The sequence below is a fragment of the Panulirus ornatus genome, chromosome 8, assembly GCF_036320965.1.
Source record: "Panulirus ornatus isolate Po-2019 chromosome 8, ASM3632096v1, whole genome shotgun sequence".
Classification (NCBI taxonomy): domain Eukaryota; kingdom Metazoa; phylum Arthropoda; class Malacostraca; order Decapoda; family Palinuridae; genus Panulirus; species Panulirus ornatus.
Genome location: NC_092231.1, coordinates 30,433,575 through 30,450,698, shown reverse-complemented (window position 1 = coordinate 30,450,698; position 17,124 = coordinate 30,433,575). Strand labels below are relative to the sequence as shown.

General features: G+C 41.1%; 1 protein-coding gene across 3 annotated transcripts in view; it reads right to left on the bottom strand.

Annotated features, from left to right (window-relative positions):
- The window catches only part of pps (protein partner of snf), a 424,574-nt gene that overhangs the window by 319,873 nt on the left and 87,577 nt on the right, over window positions 1–17,124 (bottom strand). For all 3 annotated transcript variants that reach the window (XM_071664264.1, XM_071664265.1, XM_071664266.1), the window contains exon 6: window positions 4,272–4,842. In XM_071664264.1, the coding sequence (XP_071520365.1) occupies window positions 4,272–4,842 (571 nt within the window). The remainder of the gene's footprint in view (window positions 1–4,271; window positions 4,843–17,124) is intronic.

Genomic DNA, 17,124 nt, shown 5'->3' with positions numbered 1-17,124 from the left:
AGTGTTAATATCTGATGGATGACTTGGGCATCTATAGACGATGTTTAAATGAAACATGGATAATTTTGTTCTAACATGAACACAAAAGAGTTTTACAGCAGCAGATGTTGTAGTCTCAATTTCAATGGGGTTTAGGTAAAATTCTACATACAGTGCAGTTCCACCTTCTTAACCATCTCAATCCCTTACAAATAATTTGTAGTCTGGTTGAGAAAAAGGGAGAGAAAGAGAATGGTAAAACTTTACTTGCATGCGTAGCAAGGTTCCCCAGTGCTGAGGCTACAACACAGCCAGCCATACAACCTACCTCTCCTTATTTCTTAATATATAGATATTTCACAGTATAATTGTTAAACTTTTCCAATTTCCAATGATATAAATTTCAATACCTATATATATACATTCCACTGCAATACCATCTAAACCTGCTGCCTTGCCGGCTTTCATCTTCCGCAAAGCTTTTACTACCTCTTCTCTGTTTACCAAATCATTTTCCCTAACCCTCTCACTTTGCACACCACCTCGACCAAAACACCCTATATCTGCCACTCTATCATCAAACACATTCAACAAACCTTCAAAATACTCACTCCATCTCTTTCTCACATCACCACTACTTGTTATCACCTCCCCATTTGCGCCCTTCACTGAAGTTCCCATTTGCTCCCTTGTCTTACGCACTTTATTTACCTCCTTCCAGAATATCTTTTTATTCTCCCTAAAATTTAATGATACTCTCTCACCCCAACTCTCATTTGCCCTCTTTTTCAACTCTTGCACCTTTCTCTTGACCTCCTGTCTCTTTCTTTTATACATCTCCCACTCAATTGCATTTTTTCCCTGCAAAAATCGTCCAAATGCCTCTCTCTTCTCTTTCACTAATACTCTTACTTCTTCATCCCACCACTCACTACCCTTTCTAATCAACCCACCTCCCACTCTTCTCATGCCACAAGCATCTTTTGTGCAATCCATCACTGATTCCCTAAATACATCCCATTCCTCCCCCACTCCCCTTACTTCCATTGTTCTCACCTTTTTCCATTCTGTACTCAGTCTCTCCTGGTACTTCTTCACACAAGTCTCCTTCCCAAGCTCACTTACTCTCACCACCCTCTTCACCCCAACATTCACTCTTCTTTTCTGAAAACCCATACAAATCTTCACCTTAGCCTCCACAAGATAATGATAAGACATCCCTCCAGTTGCACCTCTCAGCACATTAACATCCAAAAGTCTCTCTTTCGCGCGCCAGTCAATTAACACGTAATCCAATAACGCTCTCTGGCCATCTCTCCTACTTACATACATATACTTATGTATATCTCGCTTTTTAAACCAGGTATTCCCAATCACCAGTCCTTTTTCAGCACATAAATCTACAAGCACTTCACCTTTTCCATTTACAACACTGAACACCCCATGTATACCAATTATTCCCTCAACTGCCACATTACTCACCTTTGCATTCAAATCACCCATCACTATAACCCGGTCTCGTGCATCAAAAACACTAACACACTGTATTATTGACTGGTTGGTAAGGTTATTTAATGTATGTATGAATCATGGTGAGGTGCCTGAGGATTGGCGGAATGCGTGCATAGTGCCATTGTACAAAGGCAAAGGGGATAAGAGTGAGTGCTCAAATTTCAGAGGTATAAGTTTGTTGAGTATTCCTGGTAAATTATATGGGTGGGTATTGATTGAGAGGGTGAAGGCATGTACAGAGCATCAGATTGGGGAAGAGCAGTGTGGTTTCAGAAGTGGTAGAGGATGTGTGGATCAGGTGTTTGCTTTGAAGAATGTATGTGAGAAATACTTAGAAAAGCAAATGGACTTGTATGTGGCATTTATGGATCTGGAGAAGGCATATGATAGAGTTGATAGAGATGCTCTGTGGAAGGTATTAAGAATATATGGTGTGGGAGGCAAGTTGTTAGAAGCAGTGAAAAGTTTTTATCGAGGATGTAAGGCATGTGTACGTGTAGGAAGAGAGGAAAGTGATTGGTTCTCAGTGAATGTAGGTTTGCGGCAGGGGTGTGTGATGTCTCCATGGTTGTTTAATTTGTTTATGGATGGGGTTGTTAGGGAGGTAAATGCAAGAGTTTTGGAAAGAGGGGCAAGTATGAAGTCTGTTGGGGATGAGAGAGCTTGGGAAGTGAGTCAGTTGTTGTTCGCTGATGATACAGCGCTGGTGGCTGATTCATGTGAGAAACTGCAGAAGCTGGTGACTGAGTTTGGTAAAGTGTGTGGAAGAAGAAAGTTAAGAGTAAATGTGAATAAGAGCAAGGTTATTAGGTACAGTAGGGTTGAGGGTCAAGTCAATTGGGAGGTGAGTTTGAATGGAGAAAAACTGGAGGAAGTGAAGTGTTTTAGATATCTGGGAGTGGATCTGGCAGCGGATGGAACCATGGAAGCGGAAGTGGATCATAGGGTGGGGGAGGGGGCGAAAATTCTGGGGCCTTGAAGAATGTGTGGAAGTCAAGAACGTTATCTCGGAAAGCAAAAATGGGTATGTTTGAAGGAATAGTGGTTCCAACAATGTTGTATGGTTGCGAGGCGTGGGCTGTGGATAGAGTTGTGCGCAGGAGGATGGATGTGCTGGAAATGAGATGTTTGAGGACAATGTGTGGTGTGAGGTGGTTTGATCGAGTGAGTAACGTAAGGGTAAGAGAGATGTGTGGAAATAAAAAGAGCGTGGTTGAGAGAGCAGAAGAGGGGTGTTTTGAAGTGGTTTGGGCACATGGAGAGGATGAGTGAGGAAAAATTGACCAAGAGGATATATGTGTCGGAGGTGGAGGGAGCAAGGAGAAGAGGGAGACCAAATTGGAGGTGGAAAGATGGAGTGAAAAAGATTTTGTGTGATCGGGGCCTGAACATGCAGGAGGGTGAAAGGAGGGCAAGGAATAGAGTGAATTGGAGCGATGTGGTATACCGGGGTTGACGTGCTGTCAGTGGATTGAATCAAGGCATGTGAAGCGTCTGGGGTAAACCATGGAAAGCTGTGTGGGTATGTATATTTGCGTGTGTGGACATATGTATATACATGTGTATGGGGGGGGTTGGGCCATTTCTTTCGTCTGTTTCCTTGCGCTACCTCGCAAACGCGGGAGACAGCGACAAAGCAAAAAAAAAATATATATATATATATCATTTATGGAAGCTTACGCAGATTATCTGCTGTCCTGATCACACAAAAAATTATGTACTATCCTCTTTGGCATGTTAAAAATGGAAAAGAATGTGAATAGGTTGCCTTTGTTACCACTAATCATTTCCTGACCTACTACTCCCCTACTTACCATACCTAGGATTTGTAAGTCCCTGACCATATAGGGTGCACTCACAATCAACCGCCATACATGGCACAGCAGCAACTAATGGGTTAATTACAAATTACAGCATGGGGAAATCAAAACACAAAGGGTAAAGAAACTGTTAGCAAGGTCAATGGATGAAAGCCATTTAAGTGGGTATGGCCATGCAGGATGTACAACAGATGAAGACTGGTAACAAATATATCTGGGTATATGACATATGAGGAGTAAAGCATTACAAAGTAGGTCAGATCCAGTATTTGATCTGCCTGATAAAATAAGCCACTAATCATTTTCTGACCTACTACTCCCCTACTTACCATACCTCGGATCTGTAAGTCCCAGACCATATATGGCACACTAATAGTCAACTGCCAGATGTATATCATACCGTATATGGAACAGCAGCAACTAAAGGGTTAATTACAAATTACAGATGGGGGAATCAAAACACATAGGATAAAGAAACTGTTAGCAAGGTAAATGGATAAAAGCTATTTAAGTGGGTATGGCCATGCTGGATGTTCGGCAGATGAAGGCTGGAAACAAATATTTCTGGATATATGGCATATAAAAAGTAAAGTACCAAATAGGGAGTTAGATACAGTTTTAGGTGCCAGATAATATACCTAGCAAAAAGCCTCTTCGAAAATATACCAACCAAGCAACATCCTTAAAATGTTTTAACTGGGTCATGTGGTCTCAATCGTGTTTTCAAGTCTAACACAACAGTGAACTGGATAACATACTATGTGTAAAACAATTCTTCAAGATAAAAAATAAGATAAAGCTTCCCATTTTTCATTCACACATTGATTTTCATAACAAGCAAATCTGAAGATGGACAGAGAGACTAAGAAACAAAAAATGCACATAAAACAAAAAACTCTTTAGGTTTCGCATAATCGATTAAAAGCATAAAAAAAAATGTCATCCTTAACTCTGTCCTACCTGTTTGTGCTTCATTACAACAAGTGTTCTTGTCATTTAGTAAATTCTTCATCATACTTGTACCCTCCTCCTTGCCATCAACAATTCGACCTTTTTCCCTTCCTCTTCCTCTTCCCCTGCTAATTACTGCATAATCTTTAAAGCCCCCATGTCCACTTCCTTCATTATTTCCTTTTTGCAAATGTACAACTTTTAATTCTATCTCTTCAGAACTCTTCCTTCCTCTTCCTCTGCCTTTCATCTCATGGGTATTCTCTCTCTCTACTTCTACCTTCCCTCTGCCTCTCCCTCGTCCTCGTCCTCTACCTCTTCCTTTCAATGAAGCAATTGATTCTTCTTCAATTTTGTCAACCTTCCCTCTTCCTCGAGCTGATGTGGACAACTCAACCTTTCTCAACTTTCCTTTTTTATCAACAGCATCCTCTTCTACTTCCACTTCCTCCTCTCCTTTTTCACCTTTGCTGGCTAAATTTGTGGATAAATTTTGAATTTTTGCTAACACTTGCTTTTCATCTAACTGTTGCCTTTCTTCCTGCAATTTCTTCTGATTCTCAGCTAATATCTTCTCCACCTGGAAAAATAATAAATATATAAATTCATAAAGACTGTTCAAGTATGGACTTCATTACTTATAAACAAGTCTAACAAGCCTATCAATCTTGCGAAAGGTCAAGAACTATTTTAACAAGAAACATCCATGCAAAAGTAATGTTTTGTAATACTGTATATAGATAGAATTTACCATTTCAAGAAATGAGAAGTTTGGGCAAAACTAAAAAATATACAGCACAATGATATAAGAGAGAAGTAATTCATGCATATCATATACCAACAAGCCTTCTGTTACCCTTACACTTCTCCCATTATCATCTGATGACCCTTCAAATCAATTTCTGTCAAATGTTTAATCATTGTATAACTAAGTCTTATTCAATTTTTTGGCTAAAGTAGGCCAGAGGTTACTGTATGAACTCCTTAACAGTGTTCTAATGTTTGTAGTTATAATCTCCAATAAGTTTTGTTCTCCCAAATAAATAATGAGTAGCAAAACAATGAGAGCTGCAACTTTTGCAGAAAATGAAGCAATTGTGGTAATAACAAAGACTGGGGTTAAGTTTGAGGACACAGCCTCTGAGGTACAAAGGGGGAAAGCTAAGTGGACTGTCCATATCTAGACTTGCCAGAAAGCATGTGACACTATACCAAATGGGAGGATGATTAAGAAACCGGATCACCAAGAAGAAGTAAGGGAGAAACTCGCACAGTGGACGGAAGATTATCTGAATGGGAGGGAACAAATAAGGCATGTTATAGTAGCCATTTCCACATGGGTTCAATTCTGAGACCATTACTCTTCCTTATCTATGTTAATGAACCTGAAGGTATTCAATACCATCTGAATATGTTTGCAGATGATGCAAAGGTCATGGGGAAAGTGAAAAGTGATGAAGATTGCATCAGCTTAAAAAGGGACATAAACAGACTCAAGTTGGTCAGAGACAAGGTTGATGAAATCTAACCAAGGCAAATGAATTTGTAATGAGGGTGGGACAAAGCAAAAGCTGGCCTAAATATAATTACTACCTAGCAGGAAAAAAGCTTCAGGGTTGTGTGTGTGAGAGGGGCTTTGGAGTTGACATCAACTTTAACTGTTACAGTGTCTCACATTAAGAAAATAATGGGGAAGACAAACTTTCAGCGGGCTCCCTATCTATCTTTATCTCTGGGCCTCTTCCTTTTAGCAACTACCTCAAGGTGATGGCCACAGCAAAAGGGTCCTTACAAACAGTGAACTCCACTGCCACTTTTCAGCCTTAAGTGCCTCACCCTTAATAAGCCAGTGGCAAAAGGCATCTCTATAGTGCAGCATTTTCTGAGGCTCCTACTCAATGTGTCCACCTAATGTTCGAACTTATTACTCTAAACTAATGCTCTCACCTAATACTCCTATCTGCTACTTCTACCTAATGCTCCAGTCTAATGATCCTATCTACTACTTCTATATATTCCTCCTACCACACAGCCACAAGGCAGGGACAGCACAAATATCAGAATAGCTTTCAAGTATCACAATTAAATTTCCAAAAGAGTTAGAGGATGTGGACAGTGAACAGTTCTATGAGAGATGTAGGGATAGAGCAACCAGGGGACATAATAGAAATTAAGAGACTTGTTAATAACGATGTAAAGATATACTTTTATAGTATAAAAGTGGCACAAAGATATACTTTTAAAGTATAAAAGTGGCAAATGAACGGAAAAGAATGACATAGAACGTGGTTTATGTAGACTGCATACATAAATTTACAAGGTTGTATGATATGAGAGAATGTTACAGTGATGGGGCCCAACAAGTGTAAACTTCCTCCCCATACAAATACAAATAGGTAATTACACAAAGCATAAGGCTGAGAATGCTTTTAGCAAAAACCTCAAAAACTGAAATTTGACTGATGAGGAAGATTTGATATCTGATCATAAGTATCAGTTTTTAAATTCAGAGTATTAGCCATATTTTGATTAAATCTAAATACAAAGAATAATATTGTACTCAATATCAAAATTTTTGTATTTACAATAAAGACAATACATAGTCATTATCATAATTCAAACTAAAGTATATATTAGGGAATATAAACCATGGTTAAAGAGGGAAAACCTTATCTCTCACCAGATACTGTCATTGTCACTTTTCCAAAAGAATCCACCATCCATCCCACCCCACAGAATACAGCATAAATGCAAGAAATAAAAGAAAAAAATCATAAAATACAAATTCTCTTTTTTCTCCCCTGCACCTGATTGCTATCCCCTGCGTTAACAAGGTATCGGAAGGAAGCAGACAAAGAAAGGCCACATCCACTCACATCCATTCTTGACCTGTCATATGTAATGCACCAAAACCACAGCTCCCCATCCACATCCAGGCCCCACACACCTTTCCATAATTTCCCCATATGTTCCACATGCCCTAGTTCAGTCCACTGACACTGACATTCACCCTAGTATGACACATCATTCCAGTTCAACCTATTCTGGGCACAGTTTTCCCCCCTCTAGCTTGTTCTAACCACAATTACTCAAAATCTTACTCATTTTTCACTCCATCCTTTCATCTCCAATTTGGTTTCCCTGCTCTCCTAACATGTTCCCTCTAGTTGTGACACATATATCCTTTCAGTCAACCTTTCCTTACTCATTCTCTCCATATGTCCTAACCATATCAACACAGCTTCTGCTGTCTCAACCACACTCTTTTTATTACCACGCGTTTCTCTTACCCTTTCATTACTTACTCAATCAAACCACCACACATTTCATTTGCAACATTCCAACCTCCTTTGCACAACCCTATCTATAGCCCATGTCTCACAACATTATAATATTGTTGGAAATACTATTCCTTCAAAAAGCCATTTTTAGCCTCCCGAATAACATTCTCACTTCCTGCACATCCTTCATCCCTCCAACAACCTTTGCCCCCTCCCCCACCTTATGACTCACTTCTGCTTTCATGATTCCATTTGCTGCCATGTCCACTCCCATATAACCAAAACACTTCATTTCCTCCAATTTATCTCCATTCAAACTTACATCCCAACTAATTTGTCCCTCAACCTTGCTGAACCTAATTACCTTGCTTTGATCCACATTCACTCTCAACTTTCTCCTTTCACACACTCTTTCAAAGTCAGTCACCAACTTCTCCAGTCTCTCACTTGAATCAACCATTAGTGCTGTACCATCAGCAAACAACAACCGACTCACTTTTCAGGCCCTTTCATCTCACCCAGACTGCATACGTGACTCTCTCTCCAAGAGTCTTACATTTACCTCCTTCACCATCACATCCAAAAACAAATTAAACAACCATGGTGGCATAAAATAACCTTGCCACAAGATAATCTTCACTTGGAACCATCCTCTCCTCTCTCCCTACTCATACACATGCGTTACACCCTTGATAAAACTTCTCACTGCTCCTAGCAGCTTACCCTCTATACCATATATTCTCAAGACCTTCCACAAAGCATCTCTATCCACCATATCATGTGCCTTCTCCAGATCCATAAATGCTATATACATATCTACTTACTTTTCTAGGTATTTCTCATACACATTCTTTAAAGCAAACACCTGATCCACACATCCTCTAACACTTCTGAAGCCACACTGCTCCTCCCAATATGATGCTCTGTACATGCCTTCACCCTCTTAATCAATACCCTTTCAAACAACTTACCAGGTATGTGCAAAAAACTTATACCTCTGTCCGTAGTCTCAACACTCACCTTTATCCCCTTTTCCATTCTACAATGGCACTATAAATGCATTCCACCAATCCTCAGTCACCTCACCATGATCCATACATACACTGAATATCCTAAACAACCAATCAACAATACAGTCACCCCCTTTAACCAATCAACAATACAGTCACCCCCTTTCTTAATAAATTCGACTGCAGTGCTACTGACACTAGCCTCCTTGCCGCATCTCATCGTATGCAAGGCTTTTACCACCTCTTCTCTCTTCACCAAACCATTCTCCATGACTCTCTCACTTCGTGCACCACCTCAACCAATACAACCTACATCTGATACTCTATCATCAAACGTAATTAACAATCCTTGGAAATATTCACTCCATCTCCTCACTTCATCACTACCTGCTGCCATCAAACACTTTATAAGCATTATCATGACAGAGTCCGTCAAATCCATGGCCCCTTCTCCCTGGCATCATGGGGTGCTAAGAATCTCCAGGTTTCTGTCTGACTCTACTGCCAATGAGAGGGAGGGCTCTGGCAGTAGTAGTTCTAGCACCTCCCAAGACCTTTCTCTCTCTGTTAGACCTTCCTCTTTTTCTATTCACTATACCAACATTCATGGTCTCTCTCGTAACCTATCTTCAGTTGAACTCCATCTGTCTAGTACCTCTCCTAATATTTTACTTCTGTCTGAGATGCAGCTATCTAATGATATTCTCATGTCCCTTTTTCATATCTAACTACAACATCCACTCATGATTCTGATTCAAAGGTAGTGTTTGCAATTACTCTAACATCAACACATCTGTGGCATGCCTCGAGGACCTTCAGTCTCCAAACTTTGGTGATATGTGGCTCAAGGTCTGTCTTCCAACTTCCATACTTTTCTTCTGTTTCACCTACTGCTCTCCTAATTCCACAAATCATACATCCTTCTTCGACTATTCAAACTCCTACCATAATGCTATGACATCTCACCTGCAAGCCGAGATCCTCTATCTCAGGGATTTCAATGTTCACACATAGGGAATGGAGGGATTGAAGCTCATAAGTTATCATTTTCAATTATTTAGAGCAAATTATATCCCAGCTTACCCATATTCCTGACAGCTGTGAACACTCTCCTAATATCCTGGATTTGTTTTTCACCTCTAGTCCACCCTGTTGTACATAAACAATCTCACTCCCATTAGGTTCATCTGACTACACTCTCATAAATGTATCTATTCTAAGAGCACCTCCCCCTCCAAAAGCCCCTTCTAATTGTAAATACTGGCACCTCAACAAAGATGACTGGAATAACTTATGTAACTTCTTTTCTGACTTTCCTTCGGTAAATCATTGTCTCTTAGGTGGTGATGCTTCTGTCTCCACTAAAGGCAAAGCAAAGATTATTCTTGCAGGAATTGAAGCATTTATCCCCTCTTCCTCTAAGACGACCTCTTCAACCAATCCATGGTTCAACCATTCCTGTTCAGAGGCCATTCAAACAAGGGATGGGGAATATTGAGCTTGGAAAACTCTCCTTTCTCTGGCTCCTATTTATCTTTTATCACTGCCCATAATTGCTACGAGCATATTATCCATGAGGCAAAGTGCTACTCATGCATACATGAAGAAAGCGATCAAGGTGTGCTCAACCTGGCAACTTGTACACCAAGAACTTCAACGTGTCCAGCAAATGTTAATTAACAATGGATATGTTATTAACAATGGATACTGAAATACTGTTGTGCGAGATATTGTGAACAGAAACTGCAAAGTGATTGATGAAGACAAGGATATCAGTCTGATAATAAACTACAACAATCCAAAAACATACTTGCTCACCATGAATAACAATATGGTAGGTTGCTCTGGAAGTATGAATCGTACAGATGTGGTATATGAGTATCGATGCAATATTGGGGACTGTCAGCCACACATAAACTACATTGGACATACAATGTGCATCCTGAGCCACCACCTCTCTCTCCACCTACAAGAAGGTGGAATCAATCATCATCAACAAAAGTATGGAACAAGACTAACGAGAGAGATTATAGTGAATATCACCAAAATCATTAGTTGCATAGAAAGCATTCATATTAGACAGAAAGCACTTGTCATCAACATCCAAACAAACATGACCACCACCACACAGCTTTTTTGATGGCCTGCCAACAGGACGTAGATGGATGGAACACGCTACTGACCCACCACAGTCCAACAATACGAAGGTCTGAGAGAATCCGACGAGCCCAACCTGACCTCAGCTTCACAGCCAGACAATAACGATCTAGGTAGGCCCTTTTTAGTGATGGACTTTCGTGTAATACTGTTCCTCTGTGTTTTTCCTCGACTGTAAGTTTTCTATTCGTTTCCATAAATTACATTTTGATTGTACTACCCTTCAAGATACTGTTAATTTGTTTAGTGTTTTCCTTACTTTTACATGCTATGTACCGTGTTTTCAAAGAGTTTTTATATTTTTTTTTTTACTTTTCTTATGCAAGCTTTGTGAAGCAGTTTTTCTCTTTTAGGTAGATTCCTGATCATGCCTCTGAGAAGGCAAAACCTTGAATGTAATAAAAGATGGACTAAGGACAACTGGTGTTTGAGCACCCACCTAACTTTAGAATAATACTGAGAAAATGAAAGAACACATGAGAGAAGATCGATAACTAAATATGCTGTCATATCCAATTCTCAGGTCTGCAAGGAACAGAGATGTGGTATACTGAAGTCGATGGGCTGTCAATGGACTAAACCAGGGCATAAGAAACTTCAGGGGTAAACCATGGAAAGGTCTGTGGGGCCTGGATGTGGAGAGGGAGCTGTGATTTCAATGCACTACACATAACAGAGACCGAATGTGAGCAAATGTGGCCTTTTTTGTCTGTTTTCCTGGCGCTACCTCACTCCAGCAAGGGGTAGTTGTGCTACTTCCAATGGGGTAGGACAGTGCCAGGAACAGATGAAGGCAAACAAGTATGAATATGTACAAGTGTATATGTGTGTATGTATATGTACGTATATGTTAATATGTATTTTGAAGATTTGTTGAATGTGTTTGATGATAGAGTGGCAAATACAGGGTGTTTTGGTCGAGGTGGTGTATGAAGTGAGAGGGTCTAGAAGAATGGTTTGGTAAACTGAGAAGAGGTAGTGAAATCATTGAGGAAGATGAAAGCCAGAAAGGCAGCGGGTTTGGATGGAATTCCAGTGGAATTTATCAAAAAAGGGGATGACTATTGTTGACTGGCTAGCAAGGATATTCAGTGTATGTATAGTTCATGGTGAAGTGCCTGAGGATTGGCGGACTGCATGCATAGTGCCATTATACAAAGGCAAAGGGGATAAAAGTGAGTGCTCAAATTACAAAGGTGTAAGTTTGTTGAGTATTCCTGGGAAATTATATGGGAGGGTATTGATAAAGAGGGTAAAGGCATGTACAGAGCATCAGACTGGGTGGGGCAGAGCAGTGTGGTTTTAGAAGTGGTAGAGGATGTGTGGATCAGGCATTTGCTTTGAAGAATGTATGTGAGAAATACTTAGAAATACAGATGGACTTGAATGTAGCATTGATGGACCTTGAGAAGGCATATGATAGAGATGCTCTGTGGAAGGCATTAAGAGTATATGGTGTGGGAGGTAAGAGGTGACAAGCTTTTATCGAGGATGTAAGGCAAGTGTACGAGCAGAAAGAGAGGAAAGTGATTGGTTCCCAATGAATGTTGGTTTGCGGCAGGGGTGCGTGATGTCTCCATGGTTGTTTCATCTGTTTATGAATGGGGTTGTTAGGGAGGTGAATGCAAGAGTTCTGGAGAGAGGGGCAAGTATGCAGTCTGTTGTGGATGAGAGAGCTTGGGAAGTGAGTTAGTTGTTGTTTTCTTATGATACAGTGTTGGTGGCTGATTCGGGTGAGAAACTGAAGAAGCTGGTGACTGAGTTTAGTAAAGTGTGTGAAAGAAGAAAACTGAGAGTAAATGTGAATAAGAGCATGGCTATTAGGTTCAGTAGGGTTGAGGGACAAGTCAATTGGGAGGAAAGTTTAAATGGAGAAAATCTGGAGGAAATGAAGTGGTTTAGATATCTGGGAGTGGATTTATTAGCAAACAGAACCATAAAAGTGGAAATGAGTCACAGGGTGGTGGAGGGAGGGAAGGTTCTGGGAGCACTGAAGAACATGTGTAGGGCAAGAACGTTATCTTGGAGCAAAAATGGGTATGTTTGAAGGAATAGTGGTTCCAACAATGTTATATAGTTGTGAAGCGTACGCTATAGATAAGGTTGTGTGGAGGAGGGTGGATGGGAAATGAGCTGTTTGAGGACAATATGTGGTGAGAGGTGGTTTGATTGAGAAAGTAATGAAAGGGTAAGAGAGATGTGTGGTAATAAAAAGAGTGTGGATGAGAGAACATAAGAGGGTGTATTGTAATCAATTGGGCACATGGAGAGAATGAGCGAGGAAAGATGGACAAAGAGGATATATTTGTCAGAAGTGGAGGGAATGAGAACTGGGAGACCTAATTGGAGGTAAAAGGATGGAGTGAAAAGATTTTGAGTGATCGGGACCTGAACATACAGGAGGGTGAAAGGTGTGTAACGAAGAAAGTGAATTGGAATGATGTGGTATACCAGGGTAGACAAGCTGTTGATGGATTGAACCAGGGCATGTGAAGCGTCTGGGGTAAATCATGGAAAGTCTTGGGAGCCTGGATGTGGAAGTGGAAAGGGAGCTGTGGTTTTGGTGCATTATACATTACAGCTAGAGACTGAGTGTGAACGAATGTGGCCTTTGTTGTCTTTTCCTAGCACTACCTCACGTGCGGGGGAGGGGGTTGTCATTTCACGTGAGGCGGGATGGCGACAGGAATGAATAAAGGCGGAAAGTATGAATTATGTACATGAGTATATATGTATATGCCTGAGTATGCATACATGTGTATACTGTTATGAAAATGTGTGTGTGTGCCCCATGTCATATATGTGTGTATGTATTTGTGTGTTATGGCATAGGTGATATTCTATGTTGTAGGACAACAGAGAAGAGGGTTGGAGCCTCCGTTATCTCAGCTTGGGCTTCACTCACCTGTCCAGGTCATCAAGTCAGGCACTCTCCACGTGTGGTGTGGTGGCAAAGGTAATGGATGAAGGCAGCATGAACATGTACAAGTGTGTATATATTTTATTTATTTATTATTTATTTTACTATACTTGGTTGCTGTCTCCCGCGTTTGTGAGGTAGCACAAGGAAACAGACGAAAGATTGGCCCAACCCACCCACATAAACATTTATATACATACACGTCTACACACGCAAATATACATACCTATACATCTCAACGTACACTGATATATATACACACATAGACATATATATATATATATATATATATATATATATATATATATATATATATATATATATATTTTTTTTTTTTTTATTATACTTTGTCGCTGTCTCCCGCGTTTGCGAGGTAGTGCAAGGAAGCAGACGAAAGAAATGGCCCAACCCCCCCATACACATGTATATACATACGTCCACACACGCAAATATACATACCTACACAGCTTTCAATGGTTTACCCCAGACGTTTCACATGCCCTGCTTCAATCCACTGACAGCACGTCAACCCCGGTATACCACATCGCTCCAATTCACTCTATTCCTTGCGCTCCTTTCACCCTCCTGCATGTTCAGGCCCCGATCACACAAAATCTTTTTCACTCCATCTTTCCACCTCCAATTTGGTCTCCCTCTTCTCCTTGTTCCCTCCACCTCCAACACATATATCCTCTTGGTCAATCTTTCCTCACTCATCCTCTCTATGTGCCCAAACCACTTCAAAACACCCTCTTCTGCTCTCTCAACCACGCTCTTTTTATTTCCACACATCTCTCTTACCCTTACGTTACTCACTCGATCAAACCACCTCACACCACACATTGTCCTCAAACATCTCATTTCCAGCACATCCATCCTCCTGCGCACAACTCTATCCATAGCCCACGCCTCGCAACCATACAACATTGTTGGAACCACTATTCCTTCAAACATATCCATTTTTGCTTTCCGAGATAATGTTCTCGACTTCCACACATTCTTCAAGGCCCCCAGGATTTTCGCCCCCTCCCCCACCCTATGATCCACTTCCGCTTCCATGGTTCCATCCGCTGCCAGATCCATTCCCAGATATCTAAAACACTTCACTTCCTCCAGTTTTTCTCCATTCAAACTCACCTCCCAATTGACTTGACCCTCAACCCTACTGTACCTAATAACCTTGCTCTTATTCACATTTACTCTTAACTTTCTTCTTCCACACACTTTTCCAAACTCAGTCACCAGCTTCTGCAGTTTCTCACATGAATCAGCCACCAGCGCTGTATCATCAGCGAACAACAACTGACTCACTTCCCAAGCTCTCTCATCCCCAACAGACTTCATACTTGCCCCTCTTTCCAAAACTCTTGCATTTACCTCCCTAACAACCCCATCCATAAACAAATTAAACAACCATGGAGACATCACACACCCCTGCCGCAAACCTACATTCACTGAGAACCAATCACTTTCCTCTCTTCCTACACGTACACATGCCTTACATCCTCGATAAAAACTTTTCACTGCTTCAAACAACTTTCCTCCCACACCATATATTCTTAATACCTTCCACAGAGCATCTCTATCAACTCTATCATATGCCTTCTCCAGATCCATAAATGCTACATACAAATCCATTTGCTTTTCTAAGTATTTCTCACATACATTCTTCAAAGCAAACACCTGATCCACACATCCTCTACCACTTCTGAAACCACACTGCTCTTCCCCAATCTGATGCTCTGTACATGCCTTCACCCTCTCAATCAATACCCTCCCATATAATTTACCAGGAATACTCAACAAACTTATACCTCTGTAATTTGAGCACTCACTCTTATCCCCTTTGCCTTTGTACAATGGCACTATGCACGCATTCCGCCAATCCTCAGGCACCTCACCATGAGTCATACATACATTAAATAACCTTACCAACCAGTCAACAATACAGTCACCCCCTTTTTTAATAAATTCCACTGCAATACCATCCAAACCTGCTGCCTTGCCGGCTTTCATCTTCCGCAAAGCTTTCACTACCTCTTCTCTTTTTACCAAATCATTTTCCCTAACCCTCTCACTTTGCACACCACCTCGACCAAAACACCCTATATCTGCCACTCTATCATCACACACATTCAACAAACCTTCAAAATACTCACTCCATCTCCTTCTCACATCACCACTACTTGTTATCACCTCCCCACTTGCGCCCTTCACCGAAGTTCCCATTTGCTCCCTTGTCTTACGCACTTTATTTACCTCCTTCCAGAACATCTTTTTATTCTCCCTAAAATTTAATGATACTCTCTCACCCCAACTCTCATTTGCCCTTTTTTTCACCTCTTGCACCTTTCTCTTGACCTCCTGTCTCTTTCTTTTATACATCTCCCACTCAATTGCATTTTTTTCCCTGCAAAAATCGTCCAAATGCCTCTCTCTTCTCTTTCACTAATACTCTTACTTCTTCATCCCACCACTCACTACCCTTTCTAATCAACCCACCTCCCACTCTTCTCATGCCACAAGCATCTTTTGCGCAATCCATATATATATATATTTTTTTTTTTGCTTTGACGCTGTCTCCCACGTTTCCGAGGTAGCGCAAGGAAACAGACGAAAGAAATGGCCCAACCCACCCCCATACACATGTATATACATACGTCCACACACGCAAATATACATACCTACACAGCTTTCCATGGTTTACCCCAGACGCTTCACATGCCTTGATTCAATCCACTGACAGCACGTCAACCCCGGTATACCACATCGCTCCAATTCACTCTATTCCTTGCCCTCCTTTCACCCTCCTGCATGTTCAGGCCCCGATCACACAAAATCTTTTTCACTCCATCTTTCCACCTCCAATTTGGTCTCCCTCTTCCCCTCGTTCCCTCCACCTCCGACACATATATCCTCTTGGTCAATCTTTCCTCACTCATTCTCTCCATGTGACCAAACCATTTCAAAACACCCACACCCTCTTCTGCTCTCTCAACCACGCTCTTTTTATTTCCACACATCTCTCTTACCCTTACGTTACTCACTCGATCAAACCACCTCACACCACACATTGTCCTCAAATATCTCATTTCCAGCACATCCATCCTCCTGCGCACAACTCTATCCATAGTCCACGCCTCGCAACCATACAACATTGTTGGAACCACTATTCCTTCAAACATACCCATTTTTGCTTTCCGAGATAATGTTCTCGACTTCCACACATTCTTCAAGGCTCCCAGAATTTTCGCCCCCTCCCCCACCCTATGATCCACTTCCGCTTCCGTGTTTCCATCCGCTGCCAGATCCACTCCCAGATATCTAAAACACTTCACTTCCTCCAGTTTTTCTCCATTCAAACTCACCTCCCAATTGACTTGACCCTCAACCCTACTGTACCTAATAACCTTGCTCTTATTCACATTTACTCTTAACTTTCTTCTTTCACACACTTTACCAAACTCAGTCACCAGCTTCTGCAGTTTCTCACA